The sequence below is a fragment of the Oryzias latipes genome, chromosome 10 (assembly GCF_002234675.1).
Source record: "Oryzias latipes chromosome 10, ASM223467v1".
Lineage (NCBI taxonomy): Eukaryota > Metazoa > Chordata > Actinopteri > Beloniformes > Adrianichthyidae > Oryzias > Oryzias latipes.
In genome coordinates, this window is record NC_019868.2 from 11,515,649 (window position 1) to 11,541,911 (window position 26,263).

The 26,263-nt window shown below is 39.0% G+C and overlaps 2 protein-coding genes across 4 annotated transcripts in view; both read left to right on the plus strand.

Annotated features, from left to right (window-relative positions):
- Positions 1–1,574: 1,574 nt before the first annotated feature.
- On the plus strand, positions 1,575–16,225 carry LOC101169544. 2 transcript variants are annotated; one of them, XM_023959062.1, is made up of 17 exons: positions 1,575–1,638; positions 1,726–2,016; positions 2,240–2,345; positions 3,974–4,187; positions 4,432–4,574; positions 6,992–7,154; positions 7,293–7,348; positions 8,020–8,210; positions 8,309–8,419; positions 8,557–8,700; positions 10,835–10,933; positions 11,030–11,188; positions 12,735–13,326; positions 15,070–15,133; positions 15,211–15,389; positions 15,467–15,555; positions 15,661–16,225. In XM_023959062.1, the coding sequence occupies exons 2-17, from the start codon at positions 1,831–1,833 to the stop codon at positions 15,757–15,759; spliced, it is 2,595 nt and encodes an 864-aa protein (XP_023814830.1). In that variant the 5' UTR covers positions 1,575–1,638; positions 1,726–1,830; the 3' UTR covers positions 15,760–16,225. The 2 variants fall into 2 exon arrangements, with proteins under 2 accessions (XP_023814830.1, XP_011478282.2); XM_011479980.2 differs by having other exon boundaries at positions 1,583–2,016.
- A 2,177-nt stretch (positions 16,226–18,402) lies between these two features.
- mrpl11 (mitochondrial ribosomal protein L11) overlaps positions 18,403–26,263 on the plus strand; it is a 63,083-nt gene continuing 55,222 nt past the window's right edge. For both annotated transcript variants that reach the window (XM_011479982.3, XM_004073131.3), the window contains exon 1: positions 18,403–18,587. The gene's annotated coding sequence lies outside the window, so the exon portion shown is untranslated. The remainder of the gene's footprint in view (positions 18,588–26,263) is intronic.

The window sequence follows — 26,263 nt, forward strand, 5'->3', positions numbered from 1 at the left end:
GGTTCCATCCTTTTTGGGGACCAACACAACTGGATGACACCACTCGCTTTTCGAAGGCTTGATGATCCCGAGGGACAGCATGTGATCAACCCTTTCCTTTAGTGGACCCAGGAGACGCTCTGGTACTCTGTAACTCAAGCGCCTAACTGCAGCCTGCTCCTTTAGCACAATGTCATGGTGCACCAAGTTTGTGCGTCCTGGATATTCCTGCAAGACTCTGGAATCAATCAATGCTTTCACCTGAGCTTGTTGGTTTTCAGAAAGATGGTTTAAATCCAAGGTGGTGGGCATTGATGATGGCAGGAATTCATCCACTTCCTCCTCCTCATTGACATCTCTGATAAGCAGTCCCATAGCATCATCTGCAGTCCTGGAAACCCATTCTTTAAGAAGGTTAACATGCAATACACGACTGGACTGTTTGTGACCTAGGGTGGAAACCTGATATGTTGTAGCCCCAAGTTTCTTTTGGACCACAAAGGGGCCTTGCCATTTGGCTGGTAGCTTACTGTCACTTGTAGGTAACATTACTAGGACTCTTTGACCTGGCAGGAAACTTCTTTGGCGTGCCTTTTGATCATACCAGCTCTTCTGGCATCTCTGTGCATCAGCCATGTGGGCCTGTGCCAACTTGCTCATCCTCTGCAGCTTTTCTCTCATTTGAAGAACATACTGAATGGCATTAACAGGTTCTTCTCTGCCCTGCTCTCCTTCCCAGGTTTCTCTTAAGAGGGTCAGGGGTCCCCTTACTTCATGTCCATAAAGTAATTCAAAGGGGGAGAACCCTGTTGAAGCCTGGGGTACCTCCCTGTAGGCGAAGAGGAGATGAGGGAGCCACTGATCCCAATCAGACCCGGTTTCATTGACGAACTTACGAAGCATTTGCTTAAGAGTCTGATTAATGCGTTTAGTCAACCCGTCCGTCTGTGGATGATAAGGAGTGGTCCGCAGATTCCTCACACCCAGGAGCTGATAAACCTGCTTAAGCAAGTTAGACATGAAGTTAGTACCTCGGTCTGTCAAAATTTCTCGGGGGAAACCCACTCTGGAGAAAAACTGAACCAGAGAGAATGCCACAGCTTTTGCCTTCACATATTTCAGTGGAAACACCTCTGGGTACTTTGTGGCATAATCAGTGATGACTAGCATGTAGCTGTTTCCAGCTTTACTTTTCTCCACTGATCCCACTACATCCATGCCAAGGCGTTCAAATGGAGTGCCAATACTTGGCAGAGGCTGGAGTGGAGCTTTGGTGGTACATTTCTTCCCAAACTTCACCTGCACTGTTCATTACCAGGTATTTATCTCTGAGTCACACTGGTTGAAGTTTTGCCTGAATCGTTACATCCCTATCTGGTAGTGGTGGTGGAGGAGAGATACTAGCACTCCCTTTAAGTTTGATGTGTCCTTTTTTAATTTGTTGATTATTTTTATTTAACATGATAGATTATTATTATTATTACTTTTACAAATGTCTACTCTTTATTTTCTCCCATTTTTTGTTCCTGATTTTTTTAGAACTGGAAGTTCCGAGTGTGACCTGTAGAGGGCGCTCCGGGACAGCTAACTCCTCCACATGCTGGGACCTGGGACTGCTCCCGCAGCCAATCAATGCTCGGCTTTAACCACACTGACGAAGTTAGCAGTTTATCGCTGTTTTAGGTGGCGCTTGAAGGAAACAACATACTTTGACTTCTGCTTTTCGTCTCTCCCGCTTGTTGTCAGTCTGTAAAATGCCGCTGGAGGGGCCAGCCTCCGCCTCACTGAACAGACTTCGGGTCAAAAGTTAGGTACGGGAGCGGACAGAGCCCGCTGTGAGTGAAGAAAAAGATGTATCTGCGCCTCGTCATCGCTGGAAGTCTCGGCCTGCTGTGGTACTTTTCAGACTGCGGTCGTGCGCTGGCTCAGCTCTTCATATTTCTTCTTTTTTGCTTTTCGACTCCATTGTTGTGTGCGAGCGGCGGGCGAGAGAACAGCACGCAGACCGACGAGGAGACCTCTAAACACCCGCTGCTGGTAAACTGGGCTCTGACTGCTGAGGAGGGGTTCATTGCAGGGGAAGATTTCATCCTGATGGTTTATGGGTCATGTTCTGTAAAAATTGTATAAACCAAATTTTAAACAAGTGAAGTCATATTAAGTCTTTAGAGTGTCAGTCTGAGGTGTATTTTATTCCCTGAAAGCTCAGAAACAGGTTTGACCTCTGCTGCCTGGAGTCTGACTGGTGTTTGTCTTCCAGGAAACTGATGAAGAGGAGTCCTCTGACTTGATTGATGGGGAAGCTCTAGCTCTGTCTGACCCATTGAAGCCACGCTGTCCTGACGTGAAGAGGTCTTTGCAGGAAGGTGAGGCCTGTCTGGAGCACATAAAACCTGACTTTTGTCTTTTTTCAGGGGCTTTGCACGAACACCAGAGACGGAGCTGGAAGTAGTCATGGTTACGCTCTGGATTTCAGGGTGTTTTGCCATCAGCTTTGTTTCGGTTTGACACGGCTGAAACATACTTGTTCCCACATGTACCTTCAACAGTTCATGTTACGGGGCTGTGAGAGGGAAAAACACACCCTCAACAGGTTGGGATGGATGTGCTTTTGACTGTCGCTCAGAGAATGAGCTGCAGTTTGCATATAGCTGTTTCCAGTATGCAGGCTGAGCCCATGAAGGTGAAAGTATGGCTGCTTTGGTTCTTGTACTGTACATAGACCTTTAGTAAAGAAAGGGAACTTATGTGAGTTTAATGTATAAAAAAATCTTTACTCACTGTATGAAAAATAATTGAAAACAGATTTCTTGTTGAAGTCTTTGTTGGCAACAAATTGGAAACAAATTTAAAGTACTTAGGTGCGATTTATGCTATTTAAATAAAAAAGGCTAATACATTCGTTATTTTCCGGCTAACAACCCCAAGAGGACTCGGTAGGTGTGTGTATCAGTATTTGCCGCTGACCAAAATGCAGATGAAGTGCCGTCCAAAACAAACATGGAGGAGAATCTGATGGTTCTCCTGAACCTAATATTTTTCTTATTTGCATGGAGACATTATCATCTCTTTCCTCTTACTTTTTTGTGTGTTGATATGCTTTTATGCTCTTTGTAAAGCACTTTGTGACCCGCTCTGAGAAAAGTGCTATAGAAATAAAGATTCTTCTTCTTCTTCTTCTCTGACTAATGCGGGACAGGAAGTCATCAAACCAGGTAACGGAGAGACGGAAGTCCCGCTGAAAGCGACCGTCATTCAGACGCAGCTCCTGCAGTAGATGAATCCAGACATGGAGATGTTCACACCGATGCTTTTGTAGAGCTCTTTAAAATAAATCAACCTGATCTCTCAGCTTTCTTCCAGGCATTGTAAAGGAGATATACAGTCAACAGTTACTCTATATAGTGACGAGGCTTAAACATTTTTGACAGTAGCTTCTTCCACACGAAGTGGGAGCGTTTAGTTTATGAAGATAATTTTGGACTAGCGTCGAGGAGTGATTTTGATGCGCGATTGACATGTAATTTGCATTTGTTTTAAATGCAGCTTTATGCCAGGCATGGCAGATGTATTAATCATGCTGATCAGCCTCTCGTGCCACCATTGGTTTGCTGAAGCTAAACCATAGCGGGTTCAGTCTGCTGTTTTTGTTACTGTGTGAGTCCTCCGCTCTGAGGGGAGACTGTTGCCATGGCAGTGTGCGGCAGGTCTGCAGCGACATGCTTGATCTGTGTAAAAACAAACGATCTGAGGGCCCAAAGCTTTCCTGCAGATTACTGACCAGTGTTGGCATGCCTGTGAAATATTAGATCCATATCATTTTTAATGCTAATCATATTGGTCTATCATGAAAGTGTTTTGTTAATAGATTTATCTGTAAACTCACATTCCCAGAGCCCACCTAAGATCTTCATGAGTTTGAGGACCACCTCTGTTCATTGGTTTCAATCTTAAAAAATGTCTTATTTTCTGCCTTTTGTGACTCACACATCAGTGTTCGAGTGTGCCTATGCTCAGCTGGTCCTGCCCTGGTATGAAGTGCCTGAGCCCCGCCAGCAGCAGCCTCTCCACCAGGTCCTCAGCAGAGAAATTGACTTTGTGATCGATCGCATCATTGAGAGGGCCATAGACTTTGATATCTCCCAGGCGGTGGTGGGCTCCATTCGGATTTTCACGCAGCACCTGCATAATGCAAAGCAGCCTGACAGGTGAGCCGCTTTTATTTCCTGGAGTTATGAGTCAAAGAAAATCCAATCTGTGTCCGTTTCTCTTGCCTCTCTATTATGTGCCTCGGCTCTATGAAAGCTTCTACCACTTATGAATAAGTAACCACCTGTTGTGATCTTGTGATGATTGTTTCTTGGCGACTAAAGGGAATTGCAGCCTTAAAGATTAAAGATCAATGTTTTTAAGAGCTTGTTAAATATCTCTGTGTCTGTGTTTCTGTTTCAGAGAGCTCTTGTTCAGCTCCAGAGCAGAGGAGTTCGCAGTTCTCAGGGAGCTTTCTGATGCCCTGGTTCGCAAGCTTTTTTCCAAATCTCTCTTGGGGCAAGAAGTGAACTGCTGTGCCTTAAATGAGATCATTGCCTTGAAGGGTAAGAAAGTGCTCAATCAAATTTCTATAGAAACAGAGTGTTCCACCATTTTAAGCCCTTTTAGAATTCTTCAGAAAGTGGGAATTCTTTAAAAGCTCTTGTGTTTAGAGACATCGTAGAGCTTGGAGAAGAATTTGGGCGGTATGAATGTGTGGCTGCTGCTGCAGTGATGCTCCAGGTCCCCTCAGGCTTTTCCTACTTTTTTTTTTCTGCAACAGATAAAAAGGTTTTATCTCATCTAAGTCTTGCTGTGAGGCCGGTTTTGGCAGTTCGGCATGTTCCCCGGATGAAATAAAGTGATTTTACAGCAGTCAATAACAAAAGAATGAATTGCACGCCCATGGAGACTTCTCTGAAGTTTGATGGTTGGAGGGGGGATTGGTTTCTGACAGGAGTTTTCCCAAAGGCACAACTGAGAGTTCAGAGCCCCACATTCTGTTTAGTTCATGTAGTACAGTAATTATAGAAACATTGTACACATCATGTTCTCCACTTTAAAGACCCACTCCAATGAAAATGGCCTTTTTAGTGTTTTTAACACGTTCTTGTGGCATTTTTCTGATGATGAACATATATAAAGAAAATTAAGCTTAAGTATTTCTTTATTTAAATCATTGTGAATCAAGAGCAGACAAAAAGATGCCTGCTCTGACGAGGGAACTAAAGACGTCTATGGATCTAGTCCTCCACAAGTGACTGTATTGGAATGGAGCACAGCAGGAGGCTTGTGGTCCACTTCTACGTCACAAATAAGCTCTTTTTTCCAGCTGTAATTCTTTTATCTGCTCCTGATTCGCAATAATCGTCAACACTGCTGGCCACTTTTATTGCACTGCTAATGTTAGGTTGAGTGTGTGAGGGGCAGTAAGCTATTGGGAAAGCATGTAAACAGATGTGTGACGGGAAGTGGGGGCAGGCTTACTCAATGCCAACAGTCCCGCCCACAACTCAGGGGCGCATTTCTAATGAACTACTGCCGCTATGCAGAAAGCTTTTGGGCTGAAAACGGTATAATCATAATGAAAAACACAATTTTAAAATAGATCAAAAGATGATTGGAGTGGGACTTTAATTATTCTTTACTGCTTTCAACAGTGTTTTAGCCAATCAAAATTTTTTACACATAAATGCAAAAACGTACAAATTTTTTGTAAGTGCAACATTAACTATTGAAAAATGTGCTTAATCTTGCGCAGTTTTTGTATGGAATAAAAGAAAAAAGCTTAATGTCAGTGCAGACTTTAATCCCCACGACTGTGAATCTGAAATCACTTCCTGGTTGCTACTCTGGTCTCATGCATGTTTCGGACAAAACTTGAAGACGCTTGTGTAACAGAAAAACCCCCCCACAGATTAATCAGACTTGCTACACTGGAGCAAAACTCCATGAGACCGCTGATGCTCTGTTAATATTCATTTGAGCTGGACATCAAACGTCTGAATCGGTGGAGCTTCACCGGGGCCTGCAGGGATGATCACAAAAAAACATGTTATTTTTGAAGCGGTAACCCCATCAGCCTGTAACCCCTTTATTTCTGCCCTGCTGTTCTGTGCTGGGCGACCTGAACCTTAGGGAAACATAACAGGGAAGGCACAAGCTGGAATGAATGTGGTCTTCCATGAATACAATTAGCTTTTTTGGATGCCTTCCAATTAAGTTTAGTAGTTTTAGTCCCCTTCTTGAAAAGTCTAAAAGAAAAAGGTTTAATCCAAACAAGCGAAACATTTCTATTTCACAGCAGGTTATTATTAGTGTTAAATGTATTCATAAAAACATTTTTTTCCTGTTCAAAGAGCTGATGATCATGAACATCGGCGACAAACGTTGTCTCAAGTATTTATTTATGTGTTCTTTCTACTTGGAAAAAAAGTTTTAGATTTATATACTTTTTAAAAGTAGTATCCTGTAGCGAACCTCTGTAGTTCAGGCTGACTATTCTTTCCACACACTTTCTCATCTTTTTTCTTTTCTGACCTAATAAGGATCCTACTGCTTCCTGCATTTTCAGCATGTTGGAAGGAGCAGCAGGATTTCAAAAATCCCCCCCCCCCCCCCTCCACACACACACCAGCATCTAAGAAGCATGTTGATGAACATTCTGGAAAATGTAAACAAAACTTCCAAAGTGTATGGTCATATTTTCCTTCCTGCTGAAATTAATATAATTTGGCCAAACGTATTACAATCAGGCGGTGGCCTTAGATGTGTTTTTAATGTGCCTAAACATGAGAGCATTTTCATTTTGATGCGAATGCAAAATGCATGTTGGCTTTTGTCCTCATTTGCAGAAACTATGTCCTAGATGTCCTATGTTTCATTTTTTATTTTGGCTAAAAACAGCATAATCATAATGAAAAGACAACTGAATTAAAATAGATGAAAGGTGATTGGATACATTCATTCTGGTGGTCTCCAGGGTTGGGGTTGTTGGTGAACTGGCTATCTGACCCCGACAACCTGAACCAGCTGGTGGTAAACCAGCTCGACAGCGTCTCCCTGAAAAACTCTGCTGAGGAGCTGCACGTTTTTGACCCAGATGAAGCCTCCCTGGATTCGCAAGGCACTGAAGGCGGTGGAGTGTGAGTAGCTGTCATCCCTTCACCCTGCTGAATAGACCGAATGTTAGCAAAGCAAGAGAAAAATGTCAGCAGCCGCCTCCATCTGTGTTTGAAATCCAGAGCTGACTTTGCTTTGTTGGTGGCTCTTTTGGTTTCTAGGAGTTTGTCTGGAGAAGCTGCTTCAAGTGATTGTGAGATCAAGGAAAAAGCAAAAGGTATGTGTGCTGTGTCTAAGAGGCTGTAAATCATGTATCATGTAGCTAAAGGCTTTGTGTGCTTTTGTTCGTTTTTATCAGAATAAATGGGAAATTTAAAATAAAACCTTATTGGGAAGTTTGTGGGTATTTTTATTCCCTAATGGATGCTGATTGTGTTCCTTAGCAGTAAAATGAACAACAGTGTGTTTTTGGAAATGCAGGACTAATTTCCTTTCCTTCTCCTTGTTTTCCGCCTGCTCCAGACAGCATCTCACAGTAACAGAAAGCTGAATCTGCTGGTCTTTGAAGGCACCTCTGAGCTTTTCACTGAAAACAATCCATCAGCTCTTGCAGCTGAAAAGAAATAGATTGCATGACTGTAGAAAAACCCAAATTTAGCATAATTGTTAACAAATTGCTCAGCTTTTACACAGAAAATGTCATTGATTCTGTGAATTTACTAACACTGCTTGCACTTCTAGGAAGGAAGTGTTATCAAGCATGTCAAATGTTTTTTTTTTTGTGGTTTCTGTAGTCGCCCACTCTTGTTGCATTGTCTTATCTGCAGGTTTGTGCCAAACTCTCTTAGAGAAAAAACATATAATTCTCTTCTCAAAATTGTATTTTTTTTTGTCTAGCAGCCAGATAGACATGAAAGGAAATCATGTGTGATGTGTTTTTAATGCAAGTTAACAGGTTAAAGGTGGGGTGGTCCAAATTTGTTGAAAAGGTGAAGTCCAAGAAAGCCAAAAAGAAGAAGATGAAGCGACTGGAGCAGGAGTTGGTGATGAGGTTTATGTCCGTCCAGACTGAAGCAGCCATTGAGGATAACGGGAGCAGCAGAGAAAACTCTGTTGTTGATCAGGAGGAGTCTGACAGGGTAACCCCGCCTCTTACAACACGGTCAAAAGGGAATTTAGTTGTTTGTTAAACCTAACCCCCTCATCGGGTCTCGTCTTTTTTGTCAAACACTGTTAGGAAGACAGTGATTTTGAAGACTATCTGGCAAGCGTCCAAGAGGACCTGATTGAATTCAAGCTGTCTTATGAGATGTGGCGTGTCGGCCGCTGGACTGTCAGCATCCCTCATGTGAGTTGGAAGTATCTCTGACAGTGACGAAGTGCTCCGCTGGCTTGTTATCTCTCCAGTGAAGCGGTTTCAAACCTTGTCCTTGGCTGTGCTGTTAATGTTTGAACAGAATTTTTGAGGTGCTAACTGTACTGTAGGCTGACTGGGAGGAAGAGGAGGGGGAGGAGGAGAAGGAGCTGACCTTCACAGTACACCTGGAAGAAAAACGCAGCCCAGAGAATCTGCAGTGGGACATCAAGAAGACCTACACGGATGTTGTCCATTTTCGCAACAGATGGCAGGTACCAGTTTACTCAGAGCCACTGCCATGGTTTCCTAACGATGTCGCTCTGGCAGATGTTTCTGTTGTTTTACATTCATTTAATTGTGGCTCAATGTCGGGAAGATCTTTTTACGGCACACAAGTGGACATGCCTCAATAAAAATCCTCTATAAACGTCTGTAGAGGAGCCTGACTCTGGGGGCGCAACCATTTTTTTCAAGATATTCAAAAATATTTAATTTCAGAAAAGTATTTGTCACAAACTGCGTTGTTAGTCTGGATTGCTTAAATTGTTGTTTGGAGCAGAAGAAAGAGAATCGGACAGACACTTTCAGAATTGTAAAAGAAAAAAACATTCAAGGCTCACGTCCTTAAAGACCCACTCCAATGAAAATTGGGTTCTTTTTTTTAATCATTTTTCTGAAGATGGATAAAAATAAAGAAATTCAAGATTAAAATTGTATTTCTGAGTATTTCTGTTATCAAATCGTTTTGAATCGGGCAGAAGAAAAAATCCTGTTTGAAAAAAAATTGTAGATGTTACGTAAAAACTACAATGGACGGGCTGCAACCTCCCTGTGCTCCATTCTGATGCTTCCACTTGCAGACAAACAGATCCATGTACGTCTTTGTTTTCCTCGTTTGAGCTGGTATCTGACTCAAAACTGTACGAATGGATAGCTCCGATGTTGCTCGCCATTTATGTTGCAGCAATAATGTTAGGTCAGGGTTGTAAGGGGTTGTAACGAATTGGGAGAGAGTGTAATCAAAGGGATGATGGGATATCGCCTACTTTAGCGCCAACAGTCCCTGCCACAACTCGGAGATGAATTTCTAATGAGCTCCTGGCGCTCTGCAGAAACTATTTTCTACAAAATGATGGAATCATCTAAATTTAAAAAGTACCGGGAACGCTTTTATATTAGATCAAAAGATTATTGGAGTCGGACATTAGCAACCCTTATAATATCCTTACAAATAGTCTATTCTTTTTTCAGGCGTTCGATTTCAGCCTCATATACAGTAAATCTGAATTCTTAAAGACAAACTTGTGTCTGAGTTGTTGGTTCTTAGAAGTCTGGGCGAGGCCAGCCAGCATTGACAACTAAATAAATAAACTGCAATTTCCAAGAACAGGGGAGTGACTTGCCTGATTTGTAAGCATTCATGTGCCATTGTTTTTTTTTCTTCAGTCGTTACAAAGTTGGGATTGGATGTGTTTTAGGTGTGCACAGGTCAGTTGAAAAAGACAATAACTTCAACACCGTCTGAATGTTTTTTAAGGCTGCGCTGTTCTGCAAACACCTCGTTCTAGAAGTTCCTAAGGAAAAAGCAGCCAGATGGCCTTTGTTCAAAAAAACTGCTGAGATGTGAGAAACCTGAGGTTTAGTACTGAATTTAAACAACATGGGAAGTTGTGACCCATGGTTTATGATGCATGGTTGCATAGCAGGAAGAAACTCAATTAAAGCCTTTATGTGTAACCTTTTTGGTTGCTAACAGCAACCAGTAGCCCAAAGACCTGTTTTTAAAGAAAATAAATGTCACTAAATAAAAATCCTCCATGCGGATCATGTTTTTTGAAGTTTTGGAAATGTGCTCTATAATCAGTAGATCTGGAGCTGGACTTAACTTCTCTTTGTTAAGGATTTATAAGAAAAGGGAGATCCTGAAGCAGAAACCTGTTTGCATTGGTTTTGGAGCAGTCGTTACTTTGTCTTTAACAAATGCATTTTCTCACAATGATTAAAGCCTGACTGTGAAACACTGCATAAATATGATGAACATAACAGATTCTTATTTCTTTCTTATTTCATATTTCTTATTTCAAATAGAAAATAGTCAAATTAGTACTTCTTATTTATCACTGTTTTATTTTGTAATTTTAATATGTTTTATGCAAACAAAAAAATAGTACATTTTTATTACTAAAACGTCTTGTGATTAGTCATTTACATTGATTTTTGAAGAAATAATGCTCAGATTCTATGTGGTTTGTTTACAGTAATACGTCATGTCTTGTAAATAATTTGCTAGCAGTAAACACCACCTTTTTCTGGCTCCCATTAAAAAAAAAAGAATATTTGCATTACAGATGACCCATTATGTTAAAATTTAATAGACTTATGCTAAGAAAAAACCCTACTTTTCAGGATTCCACCAACATTTCTGAAATTCTGGAGCTGGGCGAGGGTGAGGTCAGCAGTGAGAGAAAAGAGGAAGCACGGGCATCAGTCGAGCGCTTCCTGCAGGTGATTGGTTCAGGAGGTCCAGATGAGCTGCCAGATGAACACCATGTCTCTAACCATCAATTGACCAACCCTATTTTTTAAATTTTCTTTCTCAAGGAATTGATTTCTGACGATGTGATTGGCCACAGTCAGCCAGTCTTTCAGTTCCTGTGTCCACTCGACAAACTTCTGAATGAAGAAGTTCAGTCTGGAGGTGTGTGGGGGCTTCTCAGTGGTCTGGCTTATCTACTGACTCCTGGTCAGGAGGAAGAAGAGGTAATTTCTTTCTGTTAAGTGGAATTTTTCAAAGCTTTTTCAAGCTGACATGAAAAAAAAATAGCTAACCAGACACTGGGTGTGGCAACAGTGCTTTTGCAGAAAAGAATTCCCCCAAGACGATCATCAGACCACATCAATCACACTTATTGCTCAACACACCATTGAGACTTCAGAAGTTAAGAGGGTGGGTTATGTAGTGGGGCAGAAGTTGCTAAAAAAAAAGTTTAGTTAGAGGTAGATTTTCCACTCTGACAAGATAAAAACATTTCTAAACTTATAAAACATCAATCATCTTGTTAGCATTTCTTAAAACATGTAATTTAGCATCTAAATAAAAGCAGATGTAGTTTTCATGTTTGTGATTCACTGCTCTAATCCACTCCTATTTTCTTTCTTTTTCCTCCATACCTGCTTTTTGTCTAGTCAAACTCAATTTTTTTTAATTTAGCTTCGTCCAGCTTTTTTGAGCAAAGCCAGGACACACCCTGATCAGATCTTTGGACTCTCACAGGTCAAACAGACGGCCTCAGTCACTGCTAAGGGGCGGTTTAAGTTGACTAATCAGGTTTTTTGCCTGTGGGGCAGGAGAACCTGCAGACACCACACCATAAAGCTACATTCACACCGCCCTCAGCAGTATGCCATCAAGCAACCACTTCTAATGAAAAGTCTATGTAAATGCACGCTGCAGGTGTCTGTGTTTAAAGCTCTTGTGTTCACCTGTTGCTATGCAATTTATTTTTTCATCAGTCAGCCTTCTCTGGTTATCCTTGCTTTATTGATAATAATTTCAATACAATATGTTGTTTATGTCCCATAAATAGGATATCAGGGGTTTTGTGTAGTCTATAACAGCTCAGTTCAGATAAAGTAAAATAAAATCTGTTTTCTATATACAATGCAAGTTGTCTCTTGCAAAAGTCTGTATATTATTTGAAAAGGTTGCGTGTTTCAGTTTTGCACTGAAATAGTTCCATCCGTGTTTGTCTCTTGGTAGCTATGCTCAGTGGTGTTGCTGCTTTTATCTCCTCAGTTGTCTCTACACAGAGCAGCAGAGGCTGCTTTGAAACCGTTTTTTTTCAGTGCAGTGCAACCAAACCTCCAAATTGGCTCACCACAACATACATGCTTGTAGCCACACAAACTGCTTCCTGCGTCATAATTGACCATTATCAGCTTTGACAGCATGAGCATGCTCTCAAGAGACACAATCTTTTTCTGCATTGATGGGATGAATTGTACAACTTTAATGACTCAATGTTAAACATCGAAGGATTCTCTAATGAAAACAAATTTTATTTAGGTAAACTTCAGGTTTATTAGTGATAAAATATGTTTACATTTGATTCACTAGGCTCTAACATGACTGTGTGCTATGTTGGCAGATTAGGATTGAGGTAAAGTCAAGTCTGTGTTTGGAACTGGTTGCCTGCTCCTTTAAAAATGTCTTTCTGAACTCTCTTATGTGTTTTTCACTGTTATCTTTTAAAGCCGGAATCTCAGGGGGGGGCTCTCACAGCCAGACTGTTTGTCTTCTTTACAGAGCTCTAGCCTACAGACAGAAGTCCCAAAAGAAAACATGGTGTCATCTACTCTAAAGACAGAATCCACAGCTGAGTCTTTAGAGAATCACTGTAACTCGGCTCAGAATGGCAGTGTTACCTCCCCTCTCCCATCTATCGTCATCTCCCAGTACAATTCTCCTCAACTATCAGTGGAAGCAAAGGGGGATCAAGATCCGCTGCCGCCTGCTGTTGAATCAAACGGCTCACATGACAGCGGCTCCCAAGACAAACCGGAGGACCCTGAAAACAGCTTTACCACTCACTTGAAAACAATCATCATGAAAGGACTGACCAGATCCAGGTCGCAGGACTCTCTGACCTCGACGAAGAGCGACGAAGTGTCTGACACCACATCGCAGCAGGAGGGACCAGAAACGCCATCGCCGCGCAGTTTCAACCCAAGGTCAAATAAAAAGGAGAGATCCCATTTCAGGATGGCTATTGCGGGGAGCAAGGCCAAAGGGAAAGAAGCACAGAAAGGAGAGGACTCACAGTGTCAGAAGTGTCAGACCAGCTGGGAGCAGCTGGAGGTCACCAAAGCCATATTTGATCTGCTGAAAGAAATCTCAGGTTTGGTGACTTTTTAAAGTTGGCTTGCGTTGTCGAGATGCTTTTAATTTCTCAGAAATTTCTTCTTGTGCTAGATAAAAAGGTGCTTCCTGAAGCTTTACCCGCAGAAAATTGATCCCTGCAAACGTTTCCTCCTCATCTGTCTACATTTAACTTTTATTTTCTTATTCACTGAGATCAGTGACTGACAGCTTGTAGCCAAACAAAGCTATGACTTTAAAGAACTATACTGGACCTAATGTAAATTCAAAATAAAATGTGGATACAGTTCATGTAAAATAGTTGAATTGAGGAAGCAACGCTTAAATATTCATAAAATAATCTTTGAACTGCAGGAGCTGATTTTATTGCTGCTGCCAAGGAGGAAGAAAAAAAGATAAATTATCAACCTCGGGCAACCTACAGGCCTTTGAGAGTTTATTTAACTTTGCTCTGAGATTAAGTGGAATGAAAATCAAATGCAAATGTGGAGTGCTTTAGAAAAAAACCCTATTCTTTCAGTTTTGGTTTGTTTTGTTTTAGCACACTTTTAAAATCCCAGCTGATCTCATTATTAATATTTCTTTGTGCAGAGTTGAGGGAAAAATGACTCTATAAAGGTAAAAGATCAAGCAAGACTATTTTTACTCATCTTTATACAAGTTGGTATCTGCTTGGTTTCAAGAGATCAGTTATACAGCAAAACATTCCAGTAACACAACAGATTAGCTTTAGTTCGGGGTCCATAAGAAAGCTGATATAGAGTTTTATGACCAGGTTTCAGTCCCAGTCCAGACGGAGTGACGTGTGCACAAACGGTGATGGGCAGAGTCTGTGGTTATGTCACATGCTGATTTTAAGACACGTTTTCGGCTTTGTGGTCATCTTCATGAGGTCCAGAGATCCCTGACTTTTGCAAAAACGGTCAACTAAGCAGTTCGACCATATGACAGTTTTTGGAAAACGTCCTGTAAGCTTGTTCTAAAACTGATGATTTCACTGACACTTAAAAGTGCTAAACGTCTCCATAACTGTTCAAGCACCATTTTTATTTTCAAATTTCCGTTAAAGTTCAGTTCTATTGGACGTCCAATTCAACGTCAGAGGTAAAAACCTGCTTTGAAACCAGATTCTAGGCTTTGTCTTTTAAGTTGAACTGTTTTGCATTCCAGTGAATGGGGACGGATTTGCTTTCATAACTCAGCAGGAGTTATCATGTTAGCTGGCGAGCTGCTTTTGTTTTAAAATGAGCCTCAAACAGGAAGACCGTGTTGCTTTAGCCAAACTTCCCTTAAAAGAGGATTGAGCTGATCTGTGTGAGTTAAAATAGACTGACTTATTGGTCAGACTTACAGTTTTGGGGCTTTTAAAGGAATAGAGAAACATAGAGAAACATTGACAAAAGTATGCATTTGTAATTAACTGGATCTTTTTATGACATTTAATTTTTGTGTTTGAGACATCATGCTTTGCCATCCCTCCGTGCGCAGACACACATTAACCTGTGTTGAACGCGTACATTCAAATGTAAAAACCGTTGCCAACCGCAGAGCAGCAGAGACTCATTTTTGGACTGTGGCCATGTTTAACCCGGCTTCCCTCAGTGACACAACCTGAACATTTTTCAGTATTCCCTACAAACGTTGATGTAACTTTATGACATATTTCTAAGTGATTGATTTGTGTTTGCCAGCTTGAACATTACCGAAGAGTTTTAGGAATATTGTGTATTATTGATAATGTAACATTATCTTGTCTTTACAGGAAACTCCATACTTGTTAACTTCTTTGATGCCTTTTTAAAACCTGTGATGCCAATCTTGAAAAAGTAAGTGCCTTGTGGAAGTTGTGTCTCAAACTTTTCAATCTTGTTTTAAATCCCCCAAATTCCTTTTTTTTCTGCAGGAAAATTAATTCTTTTCTCAATAAGATGATCCCCACAGAGGAGAACATGGCCGGGTACATTGACATTCTCAAGAATAAACAGTGGCCCAAGTGTCCGGCAGCAGTTCCTCCTCCTCCTCGCACCAAAGAGGATAAAGAGGAGACCAGAGCGCGAGCACACGACCTCATCAATGCCAAATGTAGATCAAATGCTTCTTTTTAAGTTAGACGCTTCTAGGGATTGTTTTCCCCGCTAATTCTATTGTTTTCTGCACAGATTCAAACTTTATTGTCCTGAAGAAGACGGACGTGGAGTCGGTTTTCAATCTTTTTCAGGACAGCGAGGAAAACAAAATGTTGATTTATGTGAGTTTCTCAGCTTTAACTCTCGGTGACCTCTTCTGTTTTTGTCTGATTTCCATTCTCTGAGTGCCTTTTTTAAAAACATTTATTTTATTTTTTTTAAAACAGAGACTTCTTTCGTTCCTGTTACGAGAGTTTTTGCAAGACGAGAAATTTCTGAATGGGACTTCTGCAGCTCTTCAGAAACTTTACACCTCCACTAACTGAATGAACGCCTGCTTGTGTTTTCAGATCTCATATTGTTGGAACATCTTTAAATGCCTTAAAAGATATTCAGGACAATTTGAGTCAAACATAACAGTATGCTTTTCCTTTTTACTTCAAATTTACTGTGAAGTTTTCCCTTGAAATGACCTGAGTGCCTTTTCAGCTGTCTGTGTAAAAACTGTGAAAATATCTGGGATTTTGCTCAAATTATGATCAAAAACTGAGCCTGATCTGAACTTTATACTTGTCTGAATTTCACCCTTGATTTTTTTGTGTACAAGCCATGTTTTTCTAAAAGTTTTGTCACGTTGAGCACTTTTTCGTGGTGAGGATGTTGTTTTTTCTCTATATAAAAACATATCTAAGAAGGCCAAATTGTATATCAGTTTGTTGATCTCAATGTGCTGATCGTTTAAATGGAAGAAACTTGAATTTTTGCTAATAAAATATTTTTGATAAAACTGGATTTCTTGATATTTTTCTTTACGAGTATTAAAGAGGAATATTTTTTCAAAAAGTGCCGGCGGAATCCCTGTTAGAGTTGCTCTTTTTTCCAAATAAAAAAAAAAAGTCTTAAATTAAATTTTGCCATTGTCTCTATTACTGGTACTTATGAGTGGTAGAGTGAGACAAGAGCACACATTTATTTTACACCTGAAACGACACACTATCTGTGTCTGGGTGTCATTTCGCGGTTCATTGGACTGGTACAACACAAATTTTCAGTTTCTGAGATCCTGACTAGGGTGTTCATTTCTAAATAAAATAAAAGCAAACCTTCCCAGAACTGTTGACAGGAGTGTTCCTAAACTTTGAACAAAATTCCAAACATGATTTTACAGTATCTGAGTGTTTAGGGCAGACTGGATTTTCAGCTGTACTGTATGTGACCTTCACTCGCTGCAGCTCTCATGGAGCAGACTCCCAGATGTCCGCTGGTGGCAGAAGCAGATGATAAGACAAACACTCCCCTTACCTCCCTTGTTTCTCTGTCTAAGCAAAAGCAGGGTGTGCTTGTTTCAAAGAGAAGGCAAAGTTCATGTAGGGGTGTCCAAATCCAGGCCTCAGGGACCGGCCATGCTGGTTTTCCAGAAACTATGCCTTAGCTGCTGTTGATTACCTGGATCAGGTGTGTTTGACCAATAAGGAGCTTCAATGGCAGGTTAGTTGGAAAACTTGTAGGACACTGACCCTCGAGGCCTAGAATCAGCATTAACCCTTGTGCTATCCTAGCCACTTTAACATTGGGAGTTGGGTCATCTAGACCCACTAGACAGTGCGCTGAACCTTATTTCTTCAATGATTTGTGATCTTCACTGGTTTCCATGGATTACATGAAATCTTTTCACCTTTATCCACCTTTGTCATGGTAGGGAGAACACGTCAATGTAAGGGTGGGGTCATTTAAGATAACACAAGGGTTAAAAACCATTCCGGCCTGTCTCTAATTGACGATAACTTAGTAGGAGCCACAAAGTTTAGTTTCAACCTTTTGGGAAAATTCAACCCCCCCTATGCTACTTCCTTTATAATATATTTAACTGAACTATAGCTATTTTGATATAAATAAAAAATAAAGAGAAGATAGCATTTTAATCTAATTATGAATTTGGTTATTACTCTTGCAAAAAGGCATATACTTTTAATAAGACCATGCGATATCTACGTCTGCAACAAACACACTTTAACAAAGAAGTAATCCAGTATAAATCAACAAAGGCATTTCTTTTTATTATTTATAATTCTGTGTTGGGCCAAATTTCCTTTTCCCTACTTACTAATGTAAACATGAAGACAATATGACTATTTCAGTTTAAGATCCAGTTGAAAAAGTTTATGCAAATACATATTTTTCTCTTTCCCCCCCTGGACAGAAACAATTTTGATTTAAATATCTCCTAATTATAAACAGAGCTTAAAGAAGATGACACTTTTTACCAATAATTTGCTAAGTATCTGAACTTTGGAGGAAACACAAGGTCTCCTAATTTAGTGTCATGTCAATAGCACCTTAGCCATAAGTTCATAAATCTACCAAACAACACTTAAACCAGAGCTATGATCAATTTATTTCCTTTAGCCATACAGCCATATTGGAGGGGTAAAAGAGCCAAATGTGAGATCTCAGATCTCAGATTGCAGACCCCTGGTCTAAAGCAATAATTCCCAGTCATGTTTTTCTCAACAAGAAAAAACATTAAACCAAGTAAACATGTGGACATTTTTCGATTCAGTCCAAAGAATCCTGCGGCACGAAACCAAAGTATTTTGCTTAAAAAAGTATATAACTATAGGATTCTTGAGATACGATGGACTTTGTGTATTCAACACTTGAAAAGTGGATTAAAAAAGTAAAACCTATTTTTTTGCTTTTAAAAGACTTCTAAAACAGAGAAGCCAAAACTGGGTAAAGCATGATTTCTTCCATACATTTAAATCAGAACTTTGAATTTTCTGTGTTTTACTTTAACAGATCCTAACATTTTATTATGGCAGTGTGAATCTTTATAAATGGTATTACAGGTTTACTAACATGATATCAGACAAATTAAAGGTACCACCAGAAATCTTGGAGGTTGAAATTATTCTCATGTTTTTGCCGTTATCCCTCCAGACCAGCAGGGGGCGCTGATCTACATTTGCATCAACTAACATCGTTTTGAATTTCCAACCAACATGTCTGCGCCCTGAAGGATGCAGCTGAAGGCGTGAAGGTGCAGGACAAGTGGAAAAAGGCTGTCGATAAATAGTCCACTGACATGAGACGGATTTCTGGGGGACGATAAAGACACAATCGACGGTTTCTAATTTCTAGGAGGTGTTTTCAGGTCAGTTCTGCGTGCATCTGACTGTGTTGTTCGTCATCTGACATTTAGGCTAATTCTTTCTTTGCGTTTGTTTTGCGTGTTTGTTTCCCTCAAAATTCTTTTACTTTTCATTTCTGAAGGTTTGCCGTTCACTTAGACTCGAATTTGGTGAAAGTTGGGGCTAAAAGTATCCAGCTGATATGAGCCATTAGTGTTAGTGTGAATTACCGAGTATGGTAATATTTTTTATTTAACAGTAAAAAGAAAAATCATGGTTATTTCTCATCTTTAGGCCATTTATCATTATTTTCGGTGTGCAAATAATTGGCTTAACATGTTGTTCATTTTTGCCTATTCAGTCTTTTTTCTTAAGTTTAAATAGGATATTTTGCATGGCATTGATTCATAATCCAAGTGTCCCTAATTGCTGTATTGACTTGTGGTCAAATTACAAAAACGAGGTGTTTTTCTGTTTTTAATTTTTAATTTAATTGACTGTTAATTTAAGTTTGTTGATGTATTGTCGTAATGAAATCCAGGAATTCCTGATAAACGACCACGACTGACAAATACAAATCTCTTATTGGACAGGGGAAAAAAACTGTCTAGTTGAAGCTGGAAAAGCTTAGAAACATCAAAATAAAACCAAATAGAAATCGATTTAAAAAAGGCTAATTTAAGTCTTAATTTTTCATGTTCGGCTTTATTTTATATTTGTAAAACAAATGTAAACTTAAAAGTTTTGTTAGTTTGATTTTAATTAATTTGATCTATTAGGATTTTTTCTAATGTTTGTTCATATTTAGCTGACTTTACATTATATTTAGATGTTCCCCTCACCTGTTTTCTGTTATAGTTTGAAATAATTTGCCTGATTTTCTTTCCTATATATCAAACTATAACTGTTTCTGATCAGGATTTCTGAAGAAACATTGTTTTGCTTTTTGTTTGTATTGGTGGTGTGTGACAGAAAATGAAATATGAAGTGGTCTTCTAATGTAAAGTGCTTTGAGTGGTTGGCAAGGCTAGAGAAGTGCCGCAAAACTTTAATCTGATTATCATGGAGGTTTGGATTGATGCTCTGTCAAAAGCTGCACTTTGTTTTAAAACTAAGATCTGTTGTTTCTTATAATATCCTGAGCTGGTTTCATAAATTCATTCACATCATGTTTTTTTTGTAAACCTTTCTTTCAAAACTATGCACAGCAGAAAAAGGACCATCAACAACACCAACCTTGTTTAATCTTAGCATTGATCACCTCTCTCTACTTCAAAATTATGTTGTTGTTTTTAGCTGCAGATGAAGTCTCAAAACACTGATTAATATTAACAAATCACATCCTAACATTTTGTTTATTTTTAAATGATTGTTCATTGTACATGTATATTTTCTATGAATTTATTTAATTGATGCTTTGAGTTTTTTTAGGTAGATGATTTTAACACCTGTCCGTGGACTACAGATGAAAAATAGCCTTTGGGCTAACTCTGGTGCATTGCAGCCATGCTTTTAATGTGCACTGTCCCTGTTAAATAAATGAATAGATTAAATTAAATTGTGCACCAAAATAAAAATGTACTTTAAATGACTGAAAGGTTAAAGATTAAGCGTTCATGGCTACTTTAAAAAAGACAATTCTTTTAAACTGATTACAAAAACTTCCTTTTTTATTTAAAAAAAATAAATATTTTAATATTATTGATGTTCTTTAATGTTCTGCTTTTGACAGTGAATGAGTTTAGTGGCTTCTAAGGATTTCACCTAAAATGTATAACTTTGTTTTTATAACGTTGTAAAAACTCTGTTTTTTCATTCAAATGAATGAGAAGGTGTGTCCAAACTTTTGGTCTGTACTGTATGTGGCCATTTGGCATGTTCTTGACCAACACTCTTGTGCCAGTGTGTTGCTGATTTATTCATTGCTATTTTTTGGCAGAAAGCTCAAATTATCATGGCTTAAGCTTTAGGAATCCTTCCCTTCCTTTGGTAAATCTCCTCTGGCTCATCGTATCCTGGCTCGCTGTTCATTCTAATGTTGGATACAGATAGATTTGATGTTTTTTGTATGTATTTATGTAAATGCTGGTAAAATTCTGTTGTCTTAGTGCTTTTCCTCGATCCTTCTCTCCTTGCTGTGGATGAGAGATGCACTGACATTTTGATTATTTTTTGTTTCCTTTCAAGTGACACACAAGATGTATGAATACAGCTTATTTGAATATAATGTGATGTTTTCCATTTTGTCCTGCAGTGCAGGCATATCTTATGTTTTTCAATTTATCTGCAACAAGGCAAGCTTTACACTCCCTTCTATTTCTTTAGGATAGCTTTATTAGTTCACGTTTTAAACTTCTAGTAGAAAATGGATAAGTCATGGCTTATGTGTGCTCACAGCAAACAACAGTCTGAATCAGCTAACAGCAATTTTTATTTAGTAAATTGTAATATCCACTCTTCAAGTCCATGAATCCAGTTGATTTAAATCAATTTTTTTCTAAGAAAAGATTAATTTTCTGAAACTGATACCTTGCATGAGGATTTTTTTTTTTTTTTTAGATCTTATAACTTTAAACCTGAAAATTTCTGGTTAATCAATGCTTTACTAACACTAAGTTCATTATTAAGCTATTAAGTTTGGTTGTCTTATAATAAGGTTTGTTACACTATGTCATCCTCATGCCTTAACATGGAAGCTAAAGGTTTCTGGGTGAGATTTGTAGCACAAAGTGTTGCATTCGATTCCCGGAGTAGAAATTGACAGCTGTGAAGCCGCATCATTTAAAATGAGCTGCTGTACTGCTGTGTGTGTGTCTGAGGAACAGCCTCAAGTCAGAGATGTTTCTCTCAAACTCCCTCTCTGTGGCTGATTCTTCATTACTTCTGTTTGTTTTCTTTTTGGGGTGTATTTCAGATGCAAATGCAGGTTTAAAGTGAAGTCTTGAGTTAAAATGGAGGGAAGAGGGAAATGTGTGACAAAAGCAACAATAGGAAAGCCTCAATGGGGTTGCACAAGGATGAGATCATTTTGGGAGGATGCGATAGTCAAGGGAGGAACTCCAGCATCAGTGACAGGTACAGGTGTGCTGCCACGGTAACCGGCTTTAAACAGATTAAGATAAAAAAAACGTTTGCTTTTTATCAGCTTTTTTAAGCAACATGGAGCGTAGAGCAAAGATGAACATGTGACATGGGATTGCTTCTACTGTAGCTGGGCTTGAGGTGAGAATAAAGCTTGGCTCACAATCAATGTTGGTCTCAAAGGTTTTAAGTGAGTAGAGTTGATGGGTTGGATAGTTTCAGGCAAAACTGTCCTTATAGTTCTTTTTTTTTAATATACAAATCTTTTTGCAGTTCAAAATCATCTCCAAAGGGGAGAAATTTCATTTGGTGGAGACTTTTACCAGACTTTTATTCTGGCTTTTTTCACCAGGCTGTGGCAGTTTCTGGGCTCAAACCCACAACCCTCTGATTGTAATCCTTGTGCAGTGCCCACTGCTTAAGGGTTTGGAGAGCTTCACACAGGCTGTCTGTCATATGAGAGCAAATATATTCTACTGTTGAATATGACCAAAAATAAAAGTCATTTGTTTTATCAAAATACATTTGTTAGCAGCATTAATTTTAATTTAATCATTCAAATCAAATGGAAGTTTATGTCTAAAGCACAAAGACTTTAAAAACATAAAAATAAATATTTTATAAAAGCACACACAATAACCTCATCCTCCAACTGCCTCATAGTGAAACATATTATGACATATAAATAAAAATAGCAATACTAATCTGGTTTGTTGCTCAAGTGAGCAAATGGATATTTCATAACAGTACATTGACGTATAATTCTATATAAAAAATTTTTTATGGGGTTATTCAAATTGTTTAAATAAACATATAACATTCAGAAATAATTTATTAAAATCAATGAAAGGCTTTTGTTGCATGTATCTCCAACGTGAACACCAATGCAGCAGCAGCAGCAGCAGCAGCTGGTGAATGCATCACAGGCAGGGCTGGAGTTTCTTCTGTGCCTGGCAGAAGATCACTGTCTGCTTCAGGGCCTCCAGTCACTGAAGCGCCTGGAGCTGCAAGCAGACAACTGGAGCATCTGACTGCACACCTGTCAGTGCGAACTCCACAATTATTCCTCGAAACCTTGGTCTGCTTCCACCTCCACCTGTCACAGTGGAGCTTGAAATGTTTTTTTGCCAACACTGAGTTTTTGATTTTGATAGAACACTAGTCTGACTCACTGAAACATCCTGTCTAATTTGTCAGAGCATAAAACGGCTTGTTTCACCGCTGTCTTTGGCTTTCATCTTTCTTAGTGACATCTCTCCACATTTTAGGAGCTGGGAGTATTTACACAAGACTCCATGACTGCCTTCATGTGTAGTTATTTTTTTTATTTTTGTAAATGTTACCTCTGTCAAGAATAATCTGCTTTGCACTTCTAGATTGCTATTCAGCACACTGGAGCAGGAGCAGATTTCAGAGATTGTGTGTTGCCTCCAGACTTTTCTGTACTTGTAACCTACATCTGCACTCTCATAGATAAATATTTCTGCATGAACAGATAGCAGTCAGCTCAGTAAATTAGGAGTAATGGCAGATTTAGTGTGAGCTGAGCGCCACTGTCTAGATAAATACTATTTTTAACCTGAATAAAAGCAATATATATATATTTTTTGTTGGACATTAGTTTTTAATGTTACATATTTTTTTGTTTTTATTCCATCTATTCACAAATGTCATGTTAGCATTGCAGGTTGTTTCAATTTTCTTTTTTTTGGGGGTTTAAATTACTGGTTGGACTGTTTTGAAATCAATATTCACAATTTTTAGCAGTTTCTTTGAAATGGTCTTCACAAACTGACTTCTGACTCCACTAAGGGAGTTGTTACTATGGCAACAGTCTATCAAAGTAAAGCAGAATATGTGACTCTGCCCTTTGTGGTGATCAAAATATCATGTTATGGCAGAGCACAGTTAAGTCTGGCCTATATCAAAAATGTCAAAGAATTAAAAAACCTGCAGCTTCACACTGAAACAGCTACTTTATTTAACCCATGATGACATGCATCATAAGTACGTCTTTCCCTGTCGAACCTCAAGGAACATCCATATTTCTGAGGCAACATACTCACCAGACAGTTTAGAGAATCCAGTGCACATTTTATTTCTAAGTAGTTTGAAGCTCATTCAAACCAAAAGAAGTGCAGGGCCTCTGCAGACCAGCGGATAAAAAACCACTGGTCTGAGTCCAAAAAAAAAAACCATGAACGTAAAAACTAAGTCCTGAAGTTGCCTTTATGTGTTTAGTTTAATAAACCCAGAGTTACTGCGGTGTCTAACCAAATTAATACAGATCTGACCTTGCGCTTTAATGTGTTGATTTAGCAGTGAAAAAACATTAGCGCACTGCTCTTCTCATTTTAGATCTGTTTAATGATTTAACATCCCTTGCTGGTTTGGTTGCAGCTTATAATTATCGGCCAGCTCTTGTTACTGATAGTTGGCGTTTCAAAGCGTCTTCCAAAGAGGTGAAAGCTGATTCATGTTTGTTCTAAACCTCAAATTATGGCCTTCTTGTTCCCAACACTTAACACTTGTCAGATCTCAGTTTCATTCATGAGACAGCTATGGTGGTGGGATTATTCAAATCTTTTAAGGGGTTGTAGCTCACAAGGTAGAAATCTATTGGGCTGAATGCTCAGATGTTAAAAAGTGTGATCTAACCTGGTTCCACAGATGCCCATTGTCACTCTTCCGAGCCTCCTCACTAATCCTGTTACAACACATTTTCCTTCTTACCTTCAAACATGAACTGGATTTTTCAGAGTGTAAGTTGAAGTTTTTTTGCACAGTCAGGTACAACTTATATGTGATTTCTTTTTCTTCAAATGGCAACAACCGCCAGGGGGCACTGTAGGTGTGTGTTTCAGTATTTGCTACTGACAGCATCCTAGAACAAGAAGCACCGCTCAGTCTTATAAAGGGCTCAGTGAAGTTGCTCCAAAGGGACACAGAGGAAGAAGAATTCAACAGATTTAGTGATTTGAAGTGATATAAATAGTTTTTTTGACTTGTTGGCATGTTCCTTATGCTATATTTATCTGAAAAACTGTTGACATTTAGGGCTAGCATTCTAGAATCCTTCTATGTTTCACGAAGTAGTGTGTTATGGTAGTGAAGTGTGCAGATATTCATACTGGTATTGTTATTTATTCCTTTATTATAATTTGCATTTCAGGATGAGATGTCTGTTCTTGTTCCCATATTTTGTTAAATAAGTTTCTCCCAAAAGTGCGACTTATACTCCAGTGTGACATATATACGATTTTTTTCCTTCTTTATTATGCCTTTTTGGAAGTCTACGCATCATTTTAAAAACAGTCATTTTTACGTTGCACTCGCTTTCTTCTGGTTCTCTTATCAGTGTTTTGGTGGAAGTCCTCTTAGGACTTTTTAAAAGTTCCGTTCTTGAACTTTTTACGAATGCAAGAGCTATAATAAAGGTGCCAGGATAGTCAGAGGTCACCAAAAGAGAACCTCTGAACCTGAGAGGTCTTTTGTCGTTTTATGAAACAATTTTCTTTTAAACATTTCATGTACATTTTTTGCATAGGACAGCTTTTTGTAACTGCAGTTTTATTTTTCACAAATGCCCAACTGGCCTTCCATTTCCGAATTTAATGAAAACTAAGACTAAATGTTGCAGTTCCTCAAAAGACCACTGGAGTCTGGTGTCAGAACCATTGACTGTATACACATTCCAAAAAGAATGTACCTGCTGACGTCAAGAAGCCAAAATCCCATATACTTCTATCGAGAAATAAACAGAGAAGTAAAATTCTTTGTCACAGTTTATTTGTCACAATAACTCTTCTTGCTTTCTTGATCTGATACCTTTTTACCTACATCTTCTTGCTAATCCTAATTTGTTTTTCATGATATTTTGTTCTTTATCGCAAGTAATTCAAGTTATAAACTGACCAATCAGAGACTTACTGAAAGCATGTGGTGCTCGCTGAACTCCACCTCGGATGTTTGATTGACATATTTTCCCGTGCCCGGTGTAACGAGAAGAGTTATTGACTTCAATAACTCTTCTTGGCAACTCCTGATTGGCAACAGTAATTGTCATAGAAACAGACAACTCGGGTCAATCATCGCGGAAAAATGGCGACTGAATTGGCTTCATTTTGCTGGAGCCAGAAGTAAGGCAGTTTTTACGGGTGACATCACACTCACTCAGTTCACTTCCAAGTCAGTGGTCAGAACAGAGCATTTATTTATTGATTCTCATGTTAATTGGTTAGATTTTTCACGCAAAACAATTTTACAGCCTAGTGTCATGTTTTTTGCTTTTGTTCTTTATTTTTAAGAACTTGAAGGGAGAATGAAGTTAAATGAGCTGCTTTGATTTTTATGAGAGCTCAAAGTTGTGTACTTTGTTGTTTTAATAATTTGGTTAGTGAACCCAACAGAGCTTATGACGCATCTTTATCCCTCTCAAACATTGTCGAGGTGGGTGTAGTAAACTCTGGACAAACTGCCTGGACAAACTCGCCATGCATGATCCAGTGGGTGACTTTATATAATATGCGTCAAGTGTGTTGATAGCAACAGACTTTATGCTTCTTGTAGCATTCACTCTTTCCAAACACACACTTATTATTCTCTTTGCATTTGATTT

Coding starts and splice junctions, on each gene's coding strand:
- LOC101169544 (XM_023959062.1), top strand. CDS start 1,831: ATGTATCTGCGCCTCGTCATCGCTGGAAGTCTCGGCCTGCTGTGGTAC. Junction 7,155..7,292: donor GGCACTGAAGGCGGTGGAGT/GTGAGTAGCTGT, acceptor TTTGGTTTCTAG/GAGTTTGTCTGGAGAAGCTG. Junction 7,349..8,019: donor GATCAAGGAAAAAGCAAAAG/GTATGTGTGCTG, acceptor TTTTAATGCAAG/TTAACAGGTTAAAGGTGGGG.